The following is a 22,157-nucleotide window of genomic DNA, read 5'->3' as shown; positions in this document are numbered from 1 at the left end:
GAAAGGCCATCATCTTTTTTTTTTCAAGAACTTTTTACACAAATCATCATTTAATCCTGAGTGAAATTCTTCACAAGCATGAATTAACCTCCTTCTGTCTTAGTCTCCTTCTGAGACAGAAAGTCTCTTTTTCCACACCTGGCTGTAATGAAACATTTTTGCATAATAATTAGCTTCCACGCTGAGATTAATTTAAAGTTGGTCATTATCAGAAATAGTTTAATAGCAGATATTTAGTTGTCATATGAAAAGTGTAACTCTGTGTGGGTGTTTGCATGAGTATATGTCACTCAGTCATTAAATATTCTGCCAGAGCATAAATAATAAAATAGAAACATATAGAAAGGCATATATAATTATTTTGATATAATTATTATATCGAATACATCCAATACAACGTCATTATTAAACTTTGAATGACCTCTTATGATGTCTTTATATAGTTTCCTGCTTCAGGTATATTTATTATAAACCTCATGATGATGTAAGGTAATTATCATGCTTGATGGAAGTTGTTTGTTAACATCTGACCTGCGGTTACACACAAGGTGGTTGAGTTTTTTTCCTCTTTACTGTAGTATTTCAAAACACTGCCTGCTTTACCTTGGTGACCTGTACTTTGGAAACAGAAACTGCCATTAAAACCTAAATCGCCTTTAGTTGCTGCCCACATCCTATTCAGAAGACACAATAACATCAAAACAAGCAGCTGATGGAAAATATCCTTTTGGTCTCCTTTCACTGCATTCGAAACAAGCTTCCCTGCCTTTTTTAAAAAAAAACTTTTTGATCTCCTCGTTGTTCTACCGCAGCTTTTGGTCAGAGTGCACACGGTTTGCATGGCCCCCATATACTGGGCTCACCATCTATCCTACTCTGGTTCTGTACAGCTGTGCACAACAGTGGAGGCCTGACTGAATGAGATTACATTCAGAATGCTAACACTGCTGACCTAAACCCCTCTGAATGCTAAAACCTCGGAGAGTGAGACCTTTGTCTGACGAGGGTTTGATGTAAGATGTAAACAGACAAATAAGAGGGAATATCTTGGATGACAAAGGACAATTCTGTCTCTTAAGACATGCTGGGCACTCTTATCATCATCTGAGAATGGCGAATGTGCCGGCACACAGCTTTGATATGTTTGGCAACTAGGCACTCCACATGAGAGGCGGGACTGCCAACTTTCCTCCACTGTGTTGCAGGATGTCTCTTGACAGACACAAAGACAGACAGCGTGACACATGAAGGAGACAAAAGAGTGAGAGATACAGGGATGGATATACAAGATCACACGGGGATGGAGGTGTGGAGAAACAAAGTAAAACTGTCTTCTCTACATTTGGACTGAGAACAGAGAGAGAAAGAGAGCAATTCCATATTGAAACCTGAAGAGACAGACGGAGGGAGACGGGGAAAGAGAGAAAGAGAGATATCCCACTGCGGGCTCCCACTGCTCTGTGGCCCGGGGTTGCCAGGGTTGCTATGGTGACTGGATGACCACTGATGTCAGCCTGAACACTTGATTGAGGTGAGAGATTAAGACTGAAGACCACTGTGAGAATATAATGGAGAGAATGAGGACAGAAACAAGTGGAAAGTGAGAGAAACATCTCTCCTCCTGTTTCCCTCTCCCAACCCCCCTCTGTCTCCAGCTATTGTCACCTCCACTCTAACCATCCATCCATCGTCTTCTAGAAATAATGAGGTGTGTATTAATTACTACAAGGCCATATGCTGCTGCCAAACGCGCTCGCTTCCTCAGCTCCCACAATCACGTTTATTGATGCCATGAAGGCTCTTCACAAACATACGTCTCCAATCAAGAGAAGCTTCAGCATTATGTTGGATTCAGAGTGTCCAAGGTCTCAATAATGTTCTGATACATTAATTATTCTTATGTGCCATTAGTGGAGGAAGCACATAAAGATCACCTTATGTTGGAGACAGAAATAGTGCTCACTAATGTTTTCAGAAAGCTGTTTTTCCTCACAAGATAAACTTTATGTTATATTTTATGCAAAAGGTGTTTTAGAAAAGGAACAAACAGATGGATGATGGATAAAAAGGACATGAAAGAAACAGTCCATTTAATTTGCTTCAGTGACTTAAAAAACAGCTTGTTTTGATTCATACCAAGTACTGCATGAGAAAGTAGACAAAAGGGCTCCTTCATTTTATGACTCTGTTCTAATACTAATCCACTTAACCGTGCAGAATGCTCACTTGTGGACGATGAATCATGGATTATAAATACGACTTGATTTAATGCTCTCATCCATATAATGTGATGTAACAGATTTGTTTGACAAGACTGCCACAATTCATTTGCCTTTTATTTTGGACTATTCTTTGACTCTAGGCTCGGCTACCCTGTTTAAAGTTGTGCCCACTGCCAAAAGTGCATAAATTCATGTCATCCCACTTGTGATTCAAGACGGAAAATGGTTTATGGTAGTGAAATATACATTTTCCTTTTTGTATGTTCTGGACACTATTCTTTATGCCATGTGGGGAATACAGCCTATATCTCTACACGTCAATACCTCCACTTCAATTACTTCTTCCAGTAAAAAAATGTTCTCTACATATATATTAACTTTAGCCTTGAACACTTCTTGCTGCATTTTTCAGGCTTTTTTGGGATGTATGAGAACTCTATAAATGTGGATCTTGGGAATTTTTTATCAGTATAAAACTGTGGGTGTAAAAAAAAAGATAAGTTATCAGCGCATAAATAATAGGTATTTATCATGAGAACCATACTAACCCGTTCCAAAATCATATGGGACATGGTGGCGTTGGCATCGACTATAATTGTTGCTGTCTTGTCATCTCGTATCTCTTTCAGGAGCGGGGTTGGGTCCTGGCTGTCATCAAGCATGCGCACTGACAGAGTCTCCTTGGAGATGAGGAACTGCCTGAGGAGCTGCTCCAGGTTCAGTAGGCCTGCCGGTAAGACACACGCATACGCACACACACACACACACACAAAACAACATAAGAAGGTTAGGCTACTTATAATGAAAGGAAGACTGTTAAATAGACAGTAATAGCCTTTTAAAAGTTAAGAAAATACATAACCAAAAAGTTAAGGAAAGTCTAGCACATACTTTTAGTGATGGTTGTAATGCAGTATGAACTTAATAAGCATACTGTTAAAACTCAGCTCAGGCTTGTAGCAAGATAGAGAGTCCACACATAACTGGTTCAAATTAAGTTCATTAATTATTATAATTATGAATAATTACTATTAAGGAAGAATAAGATAAGGTGTGGGGATATGGAAGCAGTCAGTGGTGTAAAGCATCTCTGGGTGAGTGGAGGTATGCATGTAGTGTTGTACAAGGTGCAAATAGGGGGTGTAATGTTTCTGAAACTGAGTACTAAACCATGACGCAAACATCCACAGTCTCAAGACATGGTTTTGTCTTTTCGTGTCACAGTCACAGCTTTCATTACATTACTATTGTAACAAAACTTAGACAAACCCTGCAAAATGACCAGTTTCGCCATCAGAATTTGATCCACTTGGCCTGATAACATTTGTAAAGTCTAGAAGAGCCATACAATTAAATTATTTTCTCCCCAGTCAACTTAGCAGAGGGCTAACCGGAAGTTAGCCGGTTCAGCCGGTGGAAGTCTCTGGTGTGGATTATTGTAATTACTGGTAATACAGTAATAAAAAATTAACAGAGCAAATGGAAGCAGAGCAAATACACTTTCAATCAGAGGGAATTAGAAATAAAGGCCTCTCTCTAATAAAGGCCTGGTACCCTCTGCTGTTAAGGTAAATAAAGGCCCCAGCCACTATTAGAATAATTTTCACGGTCATGGTAATTTTGTTTAATTAGTTAATATGTAGACTCGTCTTAAGAGAAGTGTTTTTTTATTTATTTTTGTTTACGTAGTTAATATGTTGATTGGCCAACAGCAATTATTTCTTTCTTTCTTTAGTGTTCTTGATGTTCCACATTTTTTCTTATTCAACCCCCCCAAAAAGAGGTGTGAACTGAACCATAGCTCGAAAATCGAGGTCTTAACTAAACTGTGGATTCGGAGAATCGTTAGACAGAGTGGGGCCTGGGAGAGCAGGCCTTTTGTTCCTTTTAGCCACTCCCACCTCTCAGGTGCAGCCAGTTACTTTGACGACCCACCTGGGCTCCTGCCAGAGGGAAACAGCAGAGCAGCACAGGACGCCAGGAGGGCGGACCGTCACAGCACACTATCCTCAAATACAAACAAATGTGCCTTTTGTTTGTTTTCTACTTGACAACTATGAATCCATAAAAACTTTTTCATGCAGAACAATAGGACTGATTATCTTTAATTGCAATTATTGTACAGCCGTCAAACACAAAGGGATGTTTCGGCAACTTCTCTTGTACTCTATCCCATGGTAATAGACCGTTTGACTCCAGTGAGGTAAGAGGGATTTGCCCTAATTAAAGCATAGCCGACTTAATCAAACTGCTCCCTGCAGCATTTTACAGACACTTTGCATCCATATATTAGCAGACCCTGAGAGGTTATTGGGCTAATTTTCCATATAGGAGCTTAAAATGAGATGTGTTAATGCAAGAAAAATATTACCTGAATGAATTTGAGAGTACAGAACAGTAAACCACCACTTGTTAGTGTGACAGTTACATTGGCCCCACCTTGACAATTTGGCAGATCTCACAACACTCATAACATTTCTTGATATTGGCAAGGAGAGTCATACGAGAAGGACGTAACTTTGTAGAGAAGGACTTGCATTAGCTGATCCTCCACCTGCTATTTCCATTATGAAGTAATAATAAAATTACACTCTAGACTGTGGCTTCAAGAGATATTATGTGATTTTTGCCACGGCAACAGCAGAGCAGCTCATCTCTCACATGGAGACCATTTTGGTGAAGCAATTTCAAGTTATCAAGCTGACTCCTTTAGCTTTTCCACAGCACATTACCGCGAGCTACAGTACTTTCCCTGTAACCAGCATCATGTCTAATAGCTTCTGTAATTATATCTGTGTCTGCCTGTCTGCATGGCAGTATATCACTGTGAGTATTTGTCTTCCTGTACCTGGCTACCTGTGTCTGTGCACTCACGAGACATCACCCCTGACTGCTGCTTGCTTGCCTGCCTGTGTCTCCAACCTGTCAGATCAGCTTCGTCTGTAGTGAAACGCAGAATAACTTTGATGAGCTTGAAATAGCTTCAGCTAAACCGCCCTCCTTGTCTGCATCCAGTCTCCACAGCTTCTCCCAGGCATCAAATACAATTTCACATCCAGTTCATGACATGAGATGGTGAACTACGCTGGATGTGCCTGGCGAAACAGCACAGGCTGTACATACACACACAAATAGTGACACACAGAATAAAAGTGCATATTCTCTTTAGTCTTCTGAGTGCACAGGATTCAAAGGGGAGTTCACAGCAGCCATGTTCCATCACTGTTTGCTCTGGTGAACCAGTTTCAATCAAATGAAAAACATGCAGCTGAATGAAAAATGTACTCTTTTTCAGTTAGATTTATATTGGTCCATGTACAGAAAGAACAAGTTATGTGTGTGTGTGTGTGTGTGTGTGCATGTATGTGTGTGTGTGTGTGTGTGTGTGTTGTCCTGTAAAGTACAACTCTTTTCTTTTCCACAGAATTTAAGGCAGCCTGTGAGTGCACTCATACTCCGAGAGTGACAACATTTTTGAAAAAGGGTTTTGGCCAGTGTAGTTTGATGGCTAATGGATGAGGCTGGAAACAATGTGCATTTTTCCTTTGTCTAGAAATCACAGGAAAAGACCCCAACCAACATTGTGTTTGTCTGTCTCTCAATACTCTACAACTTCCTCTGTCTTCCCCATTTGTTTCTACTAAAGGAGTATGTCTATAAAAATGGGTTATGGATACATACTGTGATTTAATCTCTGAAAAATGTTATAATTTCCTAAAACATCACTGTAGTTTTTAGCAAACATAATTAAAACTGGAGTACACAGTGTATTTGTTGAGGACCAACTTGGTGCACTAGTGAGTGTTTACAGCAGCAGGACAGTGTTATGTGGAATCAACTCAAATTAAACTAAAGTACCCGTATTCCTCCTAATGAAGGAACACTGAGTGCAACATCAATATGTTTTTAATATATATTTTTTTAAATAATGGAACGAAGTGACACAGAGAAACAAGCTATTTCAGGCTTTGGTTATGCAGGCTTATACGTAACCAAAGCCTGAAATAATTCAGTGTTCAGGTTTTGGTCTTTTCATGGGTTTTGTTGACAATAAGAAAAATATAGAATATCACCAGCATTATCCTTAAACACTTAGTTTTATGGTTAAGATTAGAATTAGGTTTAGGTTAAGGTTAGAGTATGGTTTGGGGTTAGTGCCTGGTTTAAAGTCTATACATGCTCATTGGTATGGACCACACATGACTCTGTCTGTCTCAGACATTATGACAACTCATCATTTAGAACTGAGAGGAGAGTAAGACCTAGTTATATGACTTTGCCACCATTGAGGCCATTACTTTAAAATGCTGTAGACATGATCATGTGTCAAAACATTCAAAGTATGTCTGAGCATATTCCCCTTCCCATTAACCCAAATAACTATAAAAGTGTGGAACCATCCATAGTGACTGTAATCCACCTGTCACACTGTACTGGTGCTGATCTGATGTGCTCCTGCTGATCATTCTTGTTCTCTTTGCAAACAGCATTCATATTCATTCTTCATTCGGCAAATTGGAAACCGCAAATGTCTTATCATCCTGGTTAAAGTTAATTTGTAGGTTGAGTGTGATATGACTCATATAACTCTCAGCTTGAGTGTGATATTACTTGAGAAAATGGCAAAAAAAAGCAAAGATAGTAGAGTTCTGGTCAATCTGACTTGTTGGAAAAAACCCTCTAGCGAGTGACTCACAGTGGATGCTTCTGTTTGATGTCTATTTGGCTTTTTATTTGGTCTTCATAGGATAGGTAACAATAGGAGAAAATATGGGGGGAGAGAGGGGATGAAATAGTTGCTGGCTTTAAACCCAGAATGTCACAGTAACATAACAAACTACCTGGCAGACAGAAGATGTCTCTTGATGTGTCTTTTGATGCAGGTGAGAAATCTGGCTATATCATTTTTGGGTTTTTTTGTAATTAGACAGAAAGACCAAGTAAAGACTTTACATTTTACTCAAGCAAAGACGCAGCTATGCACATAACTCCACCCACTCTCCACTAATCCAAAATCTCATTATAATAAGTCAACTAATTTATCCAAAAAACAGGCAGGGGAGTTTAAAGCCCATTGAATTCCATCTATTCAATGAAGGATTTTAAAACAACAAAGTGCTGTAAAAAGCAAATACTACTACTAGCACCACCACCAACATCACCTTGACTACTGACATTGCTGCCCTCCACATGGGTTCGTAGTAGCCGCCACATAATAATTATCCAAGTCATAAATACCATCCCCTGCAATTACTCTCATCCCATCATTTTTACACCTTTGTATACATTCCTTTTCCTAAGTCACTAGGCCATCACTTCCACCTGACTAACGCTGATTATAGGTTACTGATGGCAATGCCACATAGAGTGTTGGAGAGAGAGTAGGTGAAACTGTTAGAAACTGTGAGTAATTCAGAGCTGTAATTTTTTAGATGACATAGGCATGCTACCATTATCAGAGAAAAGCGCAATTAGTATAAGACATATTGTATAATTGAGCAGATTACAGTGGAAGCCTGATTCAAAAAGTGGTATTGGAAGTGTTGTTTTCTACGGTAGCTGCAATGGAACAATACAGGTAGCTGAAATGGCAAGCCTCACTCTCCAACTGTGCCTACCAAAGGTGGAAAAAAAATCTCTGCAAGCACTTGAGGCCTGCTGTTTTGCTGAACTGAGAAATCCTGTACCTGCGCTGCAGCTCCAGTTAAATTTCAGAGCATACTGGATGTTCTCCTGTAGCCTACTGACAGCTGCACCAATCACCTCACTAATGAAAGTGCACTGCTGTAGTACAGTGGCTCTGAGTGCCTGGTTTGCTTAGAGTACATGTGTGCAAGCAGATGTGTTGTGTGCATGCATTTTAATGCGTGTCCCTTCTCATTTACCAAAGGCTACAACCACATGACATGCGGAGCCACCCAGCGGGTCTAAAAATTTAACTACACAGACAGTATTCTGGGCAAGAGTTACAGTGCTGCGGCTGCTACTGCACACACTGCCATCGATAGTGGAGGTTAGCTAGATTAATGTCCGTCCTGGTGTGCACCATGCCTTTGGGCATAGCTCCACCTTCACTCCTGCCTCCTCAGCCATGGCTGGAAAATATTCATGAATTGGCCACGCTCTATTAGGCTGTCACTAGCTTGGGTGATTAATGAGGCCGGCACATGTGGACGAGCCAATGACAGCAGGCTGCCAACCGACCAACTGACTGTGTGAGCTGACAGGGAGGGGTGGGGCTCGTGGAGCTGGAGCCAAAGTTGAAGGGGTTTCAGCTGATGCTATTGCTGAACACAGACCTTTACACACAAACATACACACAAACACACACAAAACCAGGCATGCTGCCATTTGCTGCATTTTCTATTGAATGAATGAGGGTCCCATGAGAAGGTGCAATCAATACCAACACGTCATTTCCTGGACCGTCTCCCTCTTGTTGCCAATGTATAATTCCAGCGTGTTTACTTCCCCTCCTTCCTCATCCCAGTCACTACATTTCACCCTCATGCTTTCCCCTCTCCCCACCTCTCCTCTCATCTCTCATTTCAGGTTCCCCCTTGGTCTCTTCTATCTACCTCTCATCGCCCCTCATTTCATTTCATTTCTTTTCATTTCATTTAATTTCCTATCCAGTTCTCTCTTAGCCCACTGACACAAAATAAGAACCTCCACACTGACCCACACTCCCCCACACACAACCAGAGGGGAGAAGTAAAATAGTGTTAAAAACTAGTTTCTTTTCTCCTAACTCACCAATATTAAAGTCATTGGGTGGCTTAAAGGTTCACTTGTTATCACTTTTCTCGCCAGAGCTGTATTAATCAACTGTGTGGAATAAATGTCACAGCAACAGGATCTGAGCTCTGAATTGGAAGAATGTCTGACAGGTACAGGAGCACCTAGAGGGAATAACAACTAATAATACATGTTTGACCTTTGCAGTTGTGGTGGGTTATGAAGTAGGGTTGGGTTAAACTAAGATAAGGCATATTTTCTCCTTAGTAAGTTTAATTAATTCTTCCAGGCAACACTTTTTCAATTTCTGCATAATCAAATGCCATCGTATGTGTTCAGCAAAATGTACAAAAGATGAAAAATGTATCAAATATTTGCATTAATTTATTGTAACTAACAGTAAACACTTTTGGTTTGATATATGTATGAGACGTGGTGCTTTGAGTGACAAAGCTTGTCTTAAAGGTTATGAATGAAAGGAGACTCCAAAGTAAAGACCAGAAGACAGTCAAAGAGGAAGTTGAAAGGCAGAAGAACTGAGAATTGAGATAGGCGGGGAGGGCGGTTCAGAGTGGCTCGTTGCCATCTCTGGGCCGTCTGACACATGGTTGATGTCTCAAGCCTATTTCCTTTCTTCAAAGCCTTGTGCTGATTAGGAAAAAGGTTAGCTGGTGCCACTCAGGGTCGTGGTGCCTTTGTCTAGGGAGTTGTAATTACTGCTTGCAGGACTACAGAGGGTGGGAACAGGCCATGATTTAATCTTCCTCTCTATTTACGAAAATAACTTCCCTCAAGGAGATTTCCAAGCTTTTTTAAGGTCATTCAGTTTAGTATCTTAAGAATCTAACGAGTGCCTTTGACAAGGAGGCGGTCAGATCACTGGTGGATACGGCTGCAAACTTCACCCACTTTCTCTTTTGTCTTTCTTTAAAGAAATATCTTGATTATCAGCAGGCAGTGTATACAGAGTCTTGTAGATATCACACTGAGAAATAGGGTTGAAGGCATATTATACATAACACAGTGTAACCTACTATGGGCCAAATCCACAAAGAATGGATTGCACCCGCTATCTGCCCCGTTTTAAGGTCCTATTCACAAATGATTTTGAGCTAATAATATGCCGGCTCAAACACGCCCATAAAGTTTTTGAGTGCAATTTTCCCCTGTTTTGCGTCTGTTTGAGTGAGCAGAGCGGTTTCAAGTGTTTCAGGCTTTTCTTCACATTTCAGCAAACAGATTGGTCCACAATGAAAACTGCAGAGCAAAAGCCTCAAATTGTGTGTCTTTAATTAGCAGAGTTGCGCACACACAGAGCTCTCCATGATCACAAACCAACTTTCATGTATTTTTTTTTGCTTATTTTGCTCCTCTAGTATTTCGCATCTATAACATAATCTACTGAAATGCCCATCAAAATAGGCTACAGCTATTAATGTGACTTAGGCAGGTCTGAAATGTGTTAGGTTAATGTCTGAATCTTACAATAATGTTCAGGTGTTACTGAATGTATGCAGGATTTTGCAGAAACATCAGCACTAATGTTCTGTTTGTTGCCCACAGCTGGCTGTGTGTCACAGCTGGCTGCAGCATCACACAGCAGCTGAAACGATAAGTGTGTCTCCAAACTGAGAAAGAGGCTGTGCGCATTTACGCACGCAGCACAGCAGCAGTAGCTTCATTAACACTGGATCAGTCAGGATCTGACGGTATTGATGTTCTGTGATCTGCTACACATCTACACAGATCAGCTGTTACACACTGATTCCACGTTTATATGGTGGAACTGTTTGTAATAAAGCAGCACTTATGGATGAATCCTGAGCTGCATCAGAGCTGTCGGGACATTTTTTATTTTTACGTAGCTGAAAGTCCAAGATAAGCCTACCACCCCATACCCACTTCACCCTCCCTCCCCCATGTCTGACTGAAGATTTAACTCTTGATATCATTGAATATCAATTCAATATCATTCAAGCTTCACAGGCTTGAAGATTTGAAGAGAGAGAGAGAGAGAGTGAGTGAGGAGTGAGTGTGTGCAGTTTACACCAACTCTCTGAAGATGCTAATAACTCCACCCTAACTGCGTGTGGCAATTAGTGCTGGTCTTTGTGAATTAGACTGTTTTTGCAACAACGCTTATTTGCATAGAAAGGGGCCAATTTTGTGTCGAATGTATGAGTATTACCTAATTTACATGCATGCAAATAGAACAGGCACACAATGACGCTATTTGCTTGGCAGCACAGTTTGCAGTGCATTTCAACCTTTGTGGGTGCTTTGTGAATTACATGCTATCTTTTTGCCTCATTTGCACATAGGGCCAAATCCTTTTGTGGGTTTGGCCCTATGTCATTACTTTAATTAAAGGATGATGATGACATAGAAAGAGAGCAAGGATTCCTCCGTAAATGTGATTTATTTTGGGATGCTGACGTCAGGCATGCTGCTGTGTGGGGGAGTTCTAGCTGTGGAGTGCAGCAGCTGCTTCAGATGCGAGCGTGTCACAGGGTGAGATGTTGGTAAGCGCTGCATCTGTTGTCAGAACACAGTCAGCATGCGTGTGAGAATCTTATGTGTGCTAATACGTGTTAAAGGATAACACATTAAACAATGATGTTTGCACTCTTCACACTTTGTTGACAGATGTAGGGACTATGGTTTGTGAACATCCTCCTCCCCAGGTGAGTGTGATATGTGTATTTTGTCATAAGAGTGTGAATGCTGTACTCACAGTCAGCCTGTGCACAGATGAGGCAGGCGGTGGTGCTGTTAAAGAAGGTGAGAAGACCGGCCACAGCCAGGCTGATGTCCATGTTGGTTGGCCTCAGGTCTAGAGTGGTGAACCGCGGGAACTGAACCTTCAGAATATCCTCTGGAGCCACCTTGACATAGGGCACCTGCACAGAAATATTCATGTCAAACTATCTTAATCAAACTATTTTAATCGTTTGCAGTTGAGTAGTTGGGTGGTGACATTTCACATTAACGTTTATGTTTAAAAATGCAGCAGGCGTCTGCAGACAGGACACCCATAAAAGAGATAAAAACGAGAGAATGTGTGTGTGTGAACTGCAGAGTAAAAATAGTACGTGCCAGCAGACAGGTAGAAGAAAGAATAGCTCTGAGGAAACCGGTTTAATCTGTTATGATAAATTGCAAGCAAGGATAACCCAGGGGTCTGCGGTGATGTGCATATTCAGAATACACATTTTTTTGAGTAATGGAGGCACTGAAGCTCATATAAAGTACAAGTATGGTTCTGAAAACTTATTTTTGTTCCACCCACGCTAATGAGCCCTTGTTAAAGAAATCTTCAGTATAACACCTCTTCAACCCACTGTTACAAAACATTTGTTTACATGAGTCATCGTGGGGTAGCTCAGCTGTTACAACACACATGCACAATGTTATCATGATGTATCAAACATCTGGATATGAATTATGTGATAATATTTTTGGACATGAGTCTCGGTGCTTTTAGAAGATATCTATGCACAGACACTGTTCATTATATCATCAGCATAATCATATACAGTACAGTTCATACATAAAAGTAACATGTGCATCTTTTAATATTTGTAGGGATTAGACGAAAATATGTACTGAGGTGCATGTGTCTTTCTAGTAGTCAGAGCAAAGATCAGACACAATGAGTAAGTAAAAGAAAGCCAGCCAAGCCTTCAGAAGGAATCAATAAATACACAATTCTTTCATCTCAACCCTATTGTGAGGCATACGCATGTTTCCACAGCATTGATTCACTGTAGCTATATAAAAACTGTATTCCTTAGCGGCCCCTAATTAATTTATCATACCACCCCCACTGTACTAACAGGTATGTTCGACACAGGCTCATCCCCGCTGACAGAAGGGAGATTAAGTACACTGCAGCTAACATTGCAGCCTTCAATGTTGCCTGAGCGCAGCAACAGATTCAACCTGGAGCTACCTATGAATCTGCTGAACTTCAGGAAAATCATAGATTACATTCCACCCCAATTCAAACACCACTCCCATCTATTTCCCTCAAATGAAATCCATCTCTGCTTCAGTTCTCCGTGTGATGTGAAGGGATACACACTGCCAGAGCTTACAGTGAGGCTTGGGAGGAAAAGGACGGGAGAGTCAGAGTGTGAATGAGTGTGGCAGGTGTTGGGTCGGTCAGCTGGCAAGGCATTGCGGTTGAGCGTAGTGGGGCTTGAAGGGGATGCAGGAGGACGTGCTGGGTCCGAGTGGAGGAACAGGGAAGGGAGCCTCTTCATCATGGCAGATTGCCTGTCTGTGTGGTTCCCAGCGCCCATACATTGCTTTCCCTCTGGTCCCCATATCCCCTCGATTGGTTTTCCATCCCTGCCCATCAGGGTGTAATGGAGTCCCTGGTGTCTGGATGGATGGAGGTGCGGCCACTACTGACAGCCCCTGCTGGAACACTGTTCTGCTCATTCCTCTCAAGGAGCCCTAAAACCTGGGTAATAGCTGTACACCACACTGGGGAAATGTGCCCCTCTTCAGGTGTGTCCTTGATCCTCCCTGTTGTATTTGCACAATTTCTCACTACCCTTTTCTCATTTCTGTCCCTTTCTCTCCTGTTTCTCTGTGTATCCCAGATTGTTTACTCTTTTTTTTCCACTTGTCCCCTTTTCCCATCTGTTCTTTCCTTCCTTTTCAGCATCGCGGACTGGTGCCACCCGACCCCTTTCACTTAGAAACCTGACACGCTTCGATAGGCTGTATCTGAGGCAGCCAGGAGGGGGGGGAGGGAGGGGGTCATATTCACATTCACACATAAAAATACACACACTTTGTCCATTTCCATTCTGTTGGCCCATTGGACCCTATTGCTAGAAAGGATGGCATCACAGGGGAATTACTTGGCTCTGAGTCTTGATTCATCATCATATTATGCTGTATGAAGCCTCATTTTCATATGTTATGTTTACTGGAAAAAAAACGTTAACATGCATTTATTTGGTGAAAATGCACTTGATCTGCAATATTTTTCTATGCAATTTAAACATATCATACTGCATTAAGCATTCACAAGGAACATGACAAAATGTAGCTTACAGCAAGGCTTGGATCTCAACAGGATCTCATCTATACATTGTGCCTCAACACATTTTCCCTTGGTTAGAGCAATATGATTAATTGGTTGTTAAACAGTGGCAGTCACTATCCGCCTCATGTGGTGGAGCGACAAAGTGTTTTGAATCAAAACTCGAGTTAAAACAGGGGTACTCCAAGCAAAGAAAATCAATCTCCACATTACTAACAGCAAGTTGTCAGCCACATCAAAGTCACTTGCCAGACTTCTTATCTGCAACCAACAGCTAGTATCAGTCACTCTGCTGGTCGATTAATCCCAAAAATAAAAACAGAGAAAAAATCTTTCCTCCTTCAAAGACCCTATGAACCGAACAGCTGCAGCTAGCAGCTTCAGCTTAGCGCTGCAGGAAACTCACAAGTTTGCCATGCCAGCAATGCTGGCTACTAATCCAAAGTGAGTCAATTTAGCACATTTTACCACAAATTATGACTTGTTGATTTACTGTCATGAACAATGCCACTTTTGTTTAGGTTTGTGGTAATTATTACAGCTGCACTAATAATTATTTTATACTAACAATGGATCAAATTATCATTTGTAATGTGAAAGGAGTCATTCATAGCAACAAACAAACAGCCTGTGATTCATCCTTAGGTGTTAATGGTTCACCTTCACCACCCTCATCAACACCATTTCCAGAAGCAGCAGCCAGCTCTATTCCAGCAAAACACCTCTGATAAACCCAGTACTACCAGCACCAAATGGGAGACAAAGTTAGTGACTAGCTGGTGAACATACAGGAGCACTTAGCAGCTAAAAATTCAGGTGGCCAAAAACAACATCTACTAACACCTTCACTATAACATTATAAGGTGATTTTATGACGATATTTACAGCTTGAAAAAAATGTTCCCTTAAGGTTCTGCCTGTCTACAGCTTGTTGCTTGCTCACAGTATATTGCAGGCTTTTTTTTTTTTACTGTCAGCAGTGGGTAAAGCAATCTAACAGAGTAAATGTGTTTCCTTAAAGATTTTATCTAAAATATTTTGGTTTTATTATGATGATACTCTACATGTGTGTGACTGAGTTGAAAGCTTATAATCAGAGAACACAGTCATCTTTCATGAGAAGACCACTCTCAAAATAATTTCCCTTCACTCTGTGGTTTACAAATATTCTTCTCACAAATTATTATCAATTTACAGGAAATTAGTGAATTTTTTTAGTTTAGCTATTTGGAAAAGGCACAAAAGAATTTTTAGAGGTGATGTGAAGTTGTAGATACTAGTAAACAAGCTGTAACTCAAAATTAGACAGTTACGGAAGTGTCTTTTAAAAGCATCTGCTCAGGGCCATAGCACTACTGGTGTGGGAGTGAAACTAATTACATTTGAAAATTGTGGGGGGGGGATCTCAAGCAAACAATAAAGCCCAAGGTAACCGCTCTGCTTTTAATAATCTGGTAGCTTCACTGTAGATAGAACTAAATACCAAGGTGACTGCTGTGGAGAGAGACAGGTGAGTATCAGGGGAACGAAGGGTGGGTGAGGAAAGGGAGAAAGAGTGCAAGTGAAAAGACAGAAAAGAGGAAAATGGAGAGAGGGATAGAGAGAAACTGCGACAGAGGAAGAGAGCAATGAGTGACAGAGAGGCTGAGATAGGGGGAAACGGTGCACAAGACAGGAAGAGAAAAACATACACAGACACACAGTAATATAACGGACATAAACAGTGAGTGAGGGATGGCAAAGAGGTTGCAATCAGCACTCATTAAATGGTTTCACTGAATTCGGTGGTGTGACATTTGATTCTGTTGTCAAAGGCAATCTGTCTCATGTCTTCTCTGTTATTAGTTCATTTCACAAGACATATAGCTTCAGGGGATCCAGTAACAACATCAGCATTTAGCTCAGTTATTGTTTGGTCTCTATGGGCTCCAAATGCATTGCAAGTTGAAGCAGAGTACTGTGACTCTCATTTATTATTTAGAAGATGCCGTAGTTGTTCCCTATTAGAAAAGCAGTCCTGATATTTATTTATATTACAAATTATGTTTTGACAAGTGTTGAGTATCGCACTTCAGCCATTTTTGGATGCAGACTGAAATATGTCTCTGGCACCAAGTATCAAAAACTGTCTAGTGTCCAAAGTTGGCAATGAATACTTAAAGATTCTTAGTCATATTTACTTATCCCTTTGACAAGATATTTTGATTGATTGATTGATTGATTGGGTGTTACATGAACACAACATATACTGCCAAAGTTTTGGTTATTTCACTTATAAGGATTTGTGTCTTTCTCCGTCTTATCTGGATTTCTGAAACCAGGATATGGTGTTTACATGGGCAACACATAACCGAGATACTACAAAATTCTGCAAACACACTAAGCTAAGGGTTTTTGAGGGTTGAACTCTTAATAAATAATTCATTCAAGGATGTTATTTTCAAAACTTTGACTTTGATTCTCACCTTGTTTAGACATAAATATTTAATGTTATGTATAGATTTGGAAATAAGTTTTCACATTAAGTTTGCACATTTTAGACCGCTACTTTGTGTTAAAAAAAAAATTAAACATGAGACATGAGATTACTCAGCCTACGTAAAGCCTACTTACAGCCCGACGGCTAAAGATACAACTCGGTACCCTGTTTTCTCAGAGTGTGTGTATGAAACAGAAACTGAGTCTGCCCACTCTGGCTTGGATGTGTGGCTGTGTGCTCTTGTCCATATATATGTGTATGTGTGTGTGTGTTTCCTGCAGTGTGACAGAAAGGCTGGCAGGTCTGCAGACAGAGGTTTGACATGCGTTTAATGAGGGGGCTCTCACAGGACACAGGCTTTGCACAAGTAACACATACACACACTTGCACACACGGTGAACAGTGGGGGAAAGAAGGCACTTTTGTTTGGCAGCAAAAATGTCTCAACCCAATTACAATGTGCTTACAATATACTTGCCTTAATTACACTGAGATTGCACTCTGATCTGCTAAGATTAGCTATTAAAACAAGGAATAAAGTGAACCAGCACATTTTCAAACCTATGAGCCAGTGATGATAATGATGATTGTTGGAAACAGCCAGGTTTTTTTGGCATTGCTTTGTATATAGCTTACCAATAACCCATTACCAGTAACCTATGATGGCCCCTATTCAGTGGAAGATTTGAGATAACATTCAAGAACAATGGTTTCACATCTGACCAGGCATTAGCGAGGATACCGTTGCTCTGAGCTGGAGTGAAGGTGAAAGCTAATTTCCCTTCCATCCAGTCCAACAAGCTCTGGGTTGCCTCGGTTGTTGAGCTGACAAGTGACCAAGTCATTCTGCTACCTGTCCGCTGTGAACCCAACAGAAGCCTGCAGGGGAGGGAGTCCGAGTGAGAGGAGGTGAAGAGGAGGTGGATGTGCAGTAGTGCCATATGGAGAACAGAGACATAATGAGCAACTACATCTGTCGGCTTGAACTCAGAGGGGCAGCAGAACAAAACTCTGTTTAATAAAGTATCACAGCACTTTTTTTGGATCTTGGAACGTGTCAGGCACAGCTGTAAGAACGTTAGAATTAGTGCTGTTCATTGGTGATCTTTGAAGGGACTCATTTACATTACACATGTTACATTACATGTTGACTTGGCTATCAATTAGCATACAACACATGCTTGGCAGAAAGACTGAGCCGTCCTTGAAACACTTAGCGCTGCAGCCAAATGGACAGCAGCCACTCAGTCTCAGTGAGCTGAATACAAGGTTAGCTGAAGCCAGACGGAGAATAGTTAGTTTACCTTCAAAAACTGGACATACTGTAGCTAATCAGTTTGGAGATCATCTGTTGTAGAAAGTACGGGTATGAAGCCTGGCTGGAAATAGCCTATTGCAAGCGAGTGAATTATGTTGGCTATTGGGTATTAGAGAACAGATGCTGTTGGAGACATTGTCAATCAGTCAGCATGTGTGATGCCAAGGCTGGGACGCTAGAGTGGCTTTGGCAAGGATGGTGTTGCGGGGTAGCAGAAGATGGAGGAGTGCAGGTGGTATTTTATTATATCTACCTGATCCCCTTTCACCCCGAAAGGTTTATGGGGGATTTGGGAGACCAGCTGTTGGCATTCAGAAAAGGCAAAATAAAAATCTCGTGGGAGAGAAAGGAGGGAGATCAGACACCAGCGATAGTAGGGGTTGAGTATCCACTCAATCCCAACAATCTCCATCCCCGACCGCCAGCTCATCCCAGCCTCAGCCTATGCAGCAAGATCTCTATTTGTTGTAGTAATAAGCCTGCATCAGGTCCCTGCGGTCAGAGCAGAAGCAGGCCAGTGATAAAGATGAAGTGGGCTGTGGATCCCATGGTGCCTTTTAGGAGAGTGGAACACTGACCACGAGATCTCTATCTCATTGATCAGCCAGTTCAGAGAGAAAAAAAGTTCCTTTCCTCCAGAGAGACCCGTTCTTCACTCCACTGCCCTATTTCAGAGCACATGTCTTTGTAAAAAAAAAAAGAAAAAAAAGAATGAAGTATTTTTAAACTCCCCTGTTTGGCTACCAGCTGTGTTGGTATTATTGTGAGCGCTGGGGATAAGAAAAACAAACAAAAACAAAACCAACGACAAAAAAAAACACTAATTTGATTTGGTGCAGCCTCCTGCCTCATACCTGATTAATTGATGCAACGTTTACAACTAAATATGGTCTTATATGCCCATTGTAAGTCTACCTGTGTTTATCAAGCATGAAAAAAAAACATGTTTGTATCGTTGCATCCAAAATTTTCTATAGGGAGCTTTAATTGGAAAAGTGTTGTTTTTTTAATCTAACAATGGGCTCGATCCAGCTCTGGAAATCTAGCCAAATGTTCGACTTAAACTACCCAAACAAAGCACAGCTCAACTTTACACAATAAAATTGGGAAACCGTTGCCCAACAAATCTTGTAGAACGTGGCCTTAGAGTAGAACACAAACATGTTGATGGAGGGACAAAAGACACAAATGTCCTTGCTGAGTTTCAGTTTGCAGAGTGAAAACAGCAGTGCATTAATTTGGTGAGCAACTGGCGGAGAGCTAAGCAATACCAGCTGGGTTGATTATTGTCTCCTTCCAAACAAGACAAAAACTCTGCTACTTGACACAACTGACTACGACAAAACAAAAGCAACATTTTAATAAGGAGTAGAGTCCCTTTTCATACCCTCGATGACAACAATCAGCTAAATTGAAATCTATTTTGCCTGCAGCTCACCTGGGAGTCGCTCCGTTTTTCCTCGCTTTCATCTCAGTGATCAAATCAAGAGACCGTTTCATGATGACAAGATAGTGGATTTGGATATGCACATGGCGGTTCTGCCGGTGCGGCCTTGACAAGACAGATCAATGGTGTTGTGAGAAAAGGGTCAGCAGAGGTGCCGCCGACAGCTGTGCTCCTCTAATTATGATTAGGAAGAGACAGGAGGAGCACCTGCATTTTGTTTGCAAGCAGAGTGAAGGGAGAAATCATGTACAGAGTGACACCCAGTTTAACACCCACATTCTTTTAATGTACTTACAGATTTGTGCAACTGTATGCACATGCACACAAAAACCTTTTAGAATTGGCCATAATGTATTATTCATCATTTGAATCCATTGCTTACTCATTATCAAACATTTTCTGACATTTTCTGCTTTATGCTGTGCTTACCGCAACTTGTGAAGCTATATACATAAAAACAAGGCACTATGATATTCAATATAAGTACACTATACAATGTACATACTTTTGTATTATTTATTGTTAAAGACCAGATAATGTTTTGGAATAAATGTTGCCATTAAATGTATGACAGTCCTTATAAGGTAGGGAAGTTGAGTGTTAGCTTCTATACATTGTTACATCATTTACACAAACAACAATCATATGAACTTTATTCAAAATAATCAGATTTACACAAATAGAAACGAATGACACAGCAATGGCACAGCAGTGTCCTCATAAAATAAGTGGTGCGAGAAGCTTGGAGACATAGTGAGGACTTGAAGAGCTATTGGTTAACCACAGCTGGCAAGCTAACTGCTAACATACTAGCCAGCCAGTAACATGCTGGCATTAGTCCCTTACAATAGCTATCCAAGCTAGGTGTCTTGCTATTTTCGGTCACTATGCTACATAGCTTGGTGGCTGACAGGATATAAGTTCACACAGTTTATTCAAAAGATGTGTCTGTACCAGCTTGTCTCAAACTGTTTGCAAACCATTCTACTTTTGTGGAGCTGTTTATAATATACTGTACATCCACCCTTATATAAAAGCGGCTGGTGTAACAAAGCTAATAAGCTACCTCTGTTTTTTAATCCTTATTTCAATCTTTACCAAAGTGAACTCGACACGAAAGATTGACACGGATTTACTTGTTTCCTCTGTGAGGCAATTCACTGAAATTAATTGATTTTACCTTTTGCCTTCATATTTCACAGCAAAGATCTGTAGCTAAGAAAAATTCAACCACCGGAATACACAGAATCCAGCTCAAACATAAGCAGTGACGGTGAGGCTAACATGATCCTGTGTTGAAAACCTGCAATCAGTTCAAACATTAGCCACTAGGCTGGTTATAGTAATGACCAATGAAAAGCGCAAGTTGTGTACACAATGTAAGAACAAACAAAAGCACTGGCTATTCTAGTTCATGCACAACATCTATTAAAAAAAAAGTTCTGTCTTGGAAAATCAAGACAGAACTATGGATGGAAAATCAAAAAAGACACCTTTTCCTGTCCTGCACTCTCCATGTGAGCCCCCTCAGCAGCAACTGTCATGGAGACACATCAATTTGCCTCCCCAAGCATCCTCATCACCATAACATGGCGCTCTGTAAGTTTAATTCTCTGATGGTGCTCTGGTATAATCTAATCATCTATTGCACTGACACCATAGCCATGGAGAACTTTAAAATGACATTAAGGGGAACAGCCACAGACTATCTACTGACCTGTCTGTTTGAGGCAAACAGAAAAGCTCTTTAGAAGTCCAAAAAGGGAAATAAATGCGTGAGGGATGATGCAGCTCCACTTCTGAGACTCTGTCAGCTGAGCACCTGCCATTAAATGTTTCACTTTCACTCCCGAGTCTGAGATTTAATTCCTAAGGCTTTCTAACACAAAAAACTAAAATAGCAATTGAATCTTAACAGAGGAAGTCTTTGTAGGATTTCACATATTCCATTTGTGATGTACTTTTTAAAAAACACTGGAGGACAAGTTTGATAGTCTCTTTCTTTATATGCTAACAAATCCAAATGGTTATAATTAATTTCAAGTCTAAAAAACAATAGTAGAAAACAAATGGATGAAAAATTGAGTGTTGGAACGTGAATTGCATTCAGCTGTGGGCTAGCATGTCATTCTGTAAAGCATATACTAATGAAATGTTAATTTGCATCACATTTCGCTGTATTTTGTCTTTTCTGAGTCAAGGATCTGAACGAATACTAAGCAGTTAGTGTCTAATAAATGCAGAAATCCTATTGAGATTCAACAGGCACCTTACTGCTTCTACACCACAATGAATAAGCAAGCTACAGCTTAGGTTTTCCAATTCATATAACATACATCACAGTAATGTGGCTCCTCCTACAGCTGGTCATAATGCACAGAGAGAAAAAATGCAGATCAGCTCTGATTAATCAGATCTGATTACTGGTAGGGGCCAATAATGTATCACTTGCTGCCAAAACAATGTTGTCTTTGGCTGGAGAATGTTTGACTTTACATATAGTGGTTTTAAAGCCCAATTACAGTGGAGAGCTGAACCATAAGCTGACCCCTCGAGCAGAACAAGACCGACACAGCAGAACTAATACCACTCTGCACTCAGACATAGAGATTCAGCGTGAGACTGATGGAGGGTGATTAGGGAGAGGCAGAAAGAGAGAGAGAGAGAGAGAGAGAGAGAGAGAGAGAGGAAGTGGGCTTCTGAATACTATTTTTCCCCTCTTTCTATTAGTTTTCTTAAGAATGGCAGATCTTGACCTGGTAGTCATTTATAGATGGTGTCTTATATGGAGTTAGGTAGGAAGGAAATGGCCAGAAAGAGACAGGTGGTGAAGGTGAAATGAGAAAAGAGGGAACAAGAGGAGAAGCAGGAGAAAAAAGAACGAAAGAGGTGAG

General features: G+C 40.8%; 1 protein-coding gene across 1 annotated transcript in view; it reads right to left on the bottom strand.

Moving 5' to 3' along the window:
- Window positions 1-22,157, bottom strand: part of grik4 (glutamate receptor, ionotropic, kainate 4) — a 305,728-nt gene that overhangs the window by 82,793 nt on the left and 200,778 nt on the right. The window contains exons 7-8 of the mRNA XM_044354238.1: window positions 11,695-11,860; window positions 2,771-2,949 (exon numbers count right to left, since the gene is read on the bottom strand). Coding sequence (XP_044210173.1) covers window positions 2,771-2,949; window positions 11,695-11,860 — 345 coding nt within the window. The remainder of the gene's footprint in view (window positions 1-2,770; window positions 2,950-11,694; window positions 11,861-22,157) is intronic.

This window comes from Thunnus albacares, chromosome 6 (assembly GCF_914725855.1).
Source record: "Thunnus albacares chromosome 6, fThuAlb1.1, whole genome shotgun sequence".
NCBI lineage: Eukaryota > Metazoa > Chordata > Actinopteri > Scombriformes > Scombridae > Thunnus > Thunnus albacares.
The sequence above is the reverse complement of the archived record's forward strand: the minus strand, read 5'-3'. Positions and strand labels throughout refer to the sequence as shown.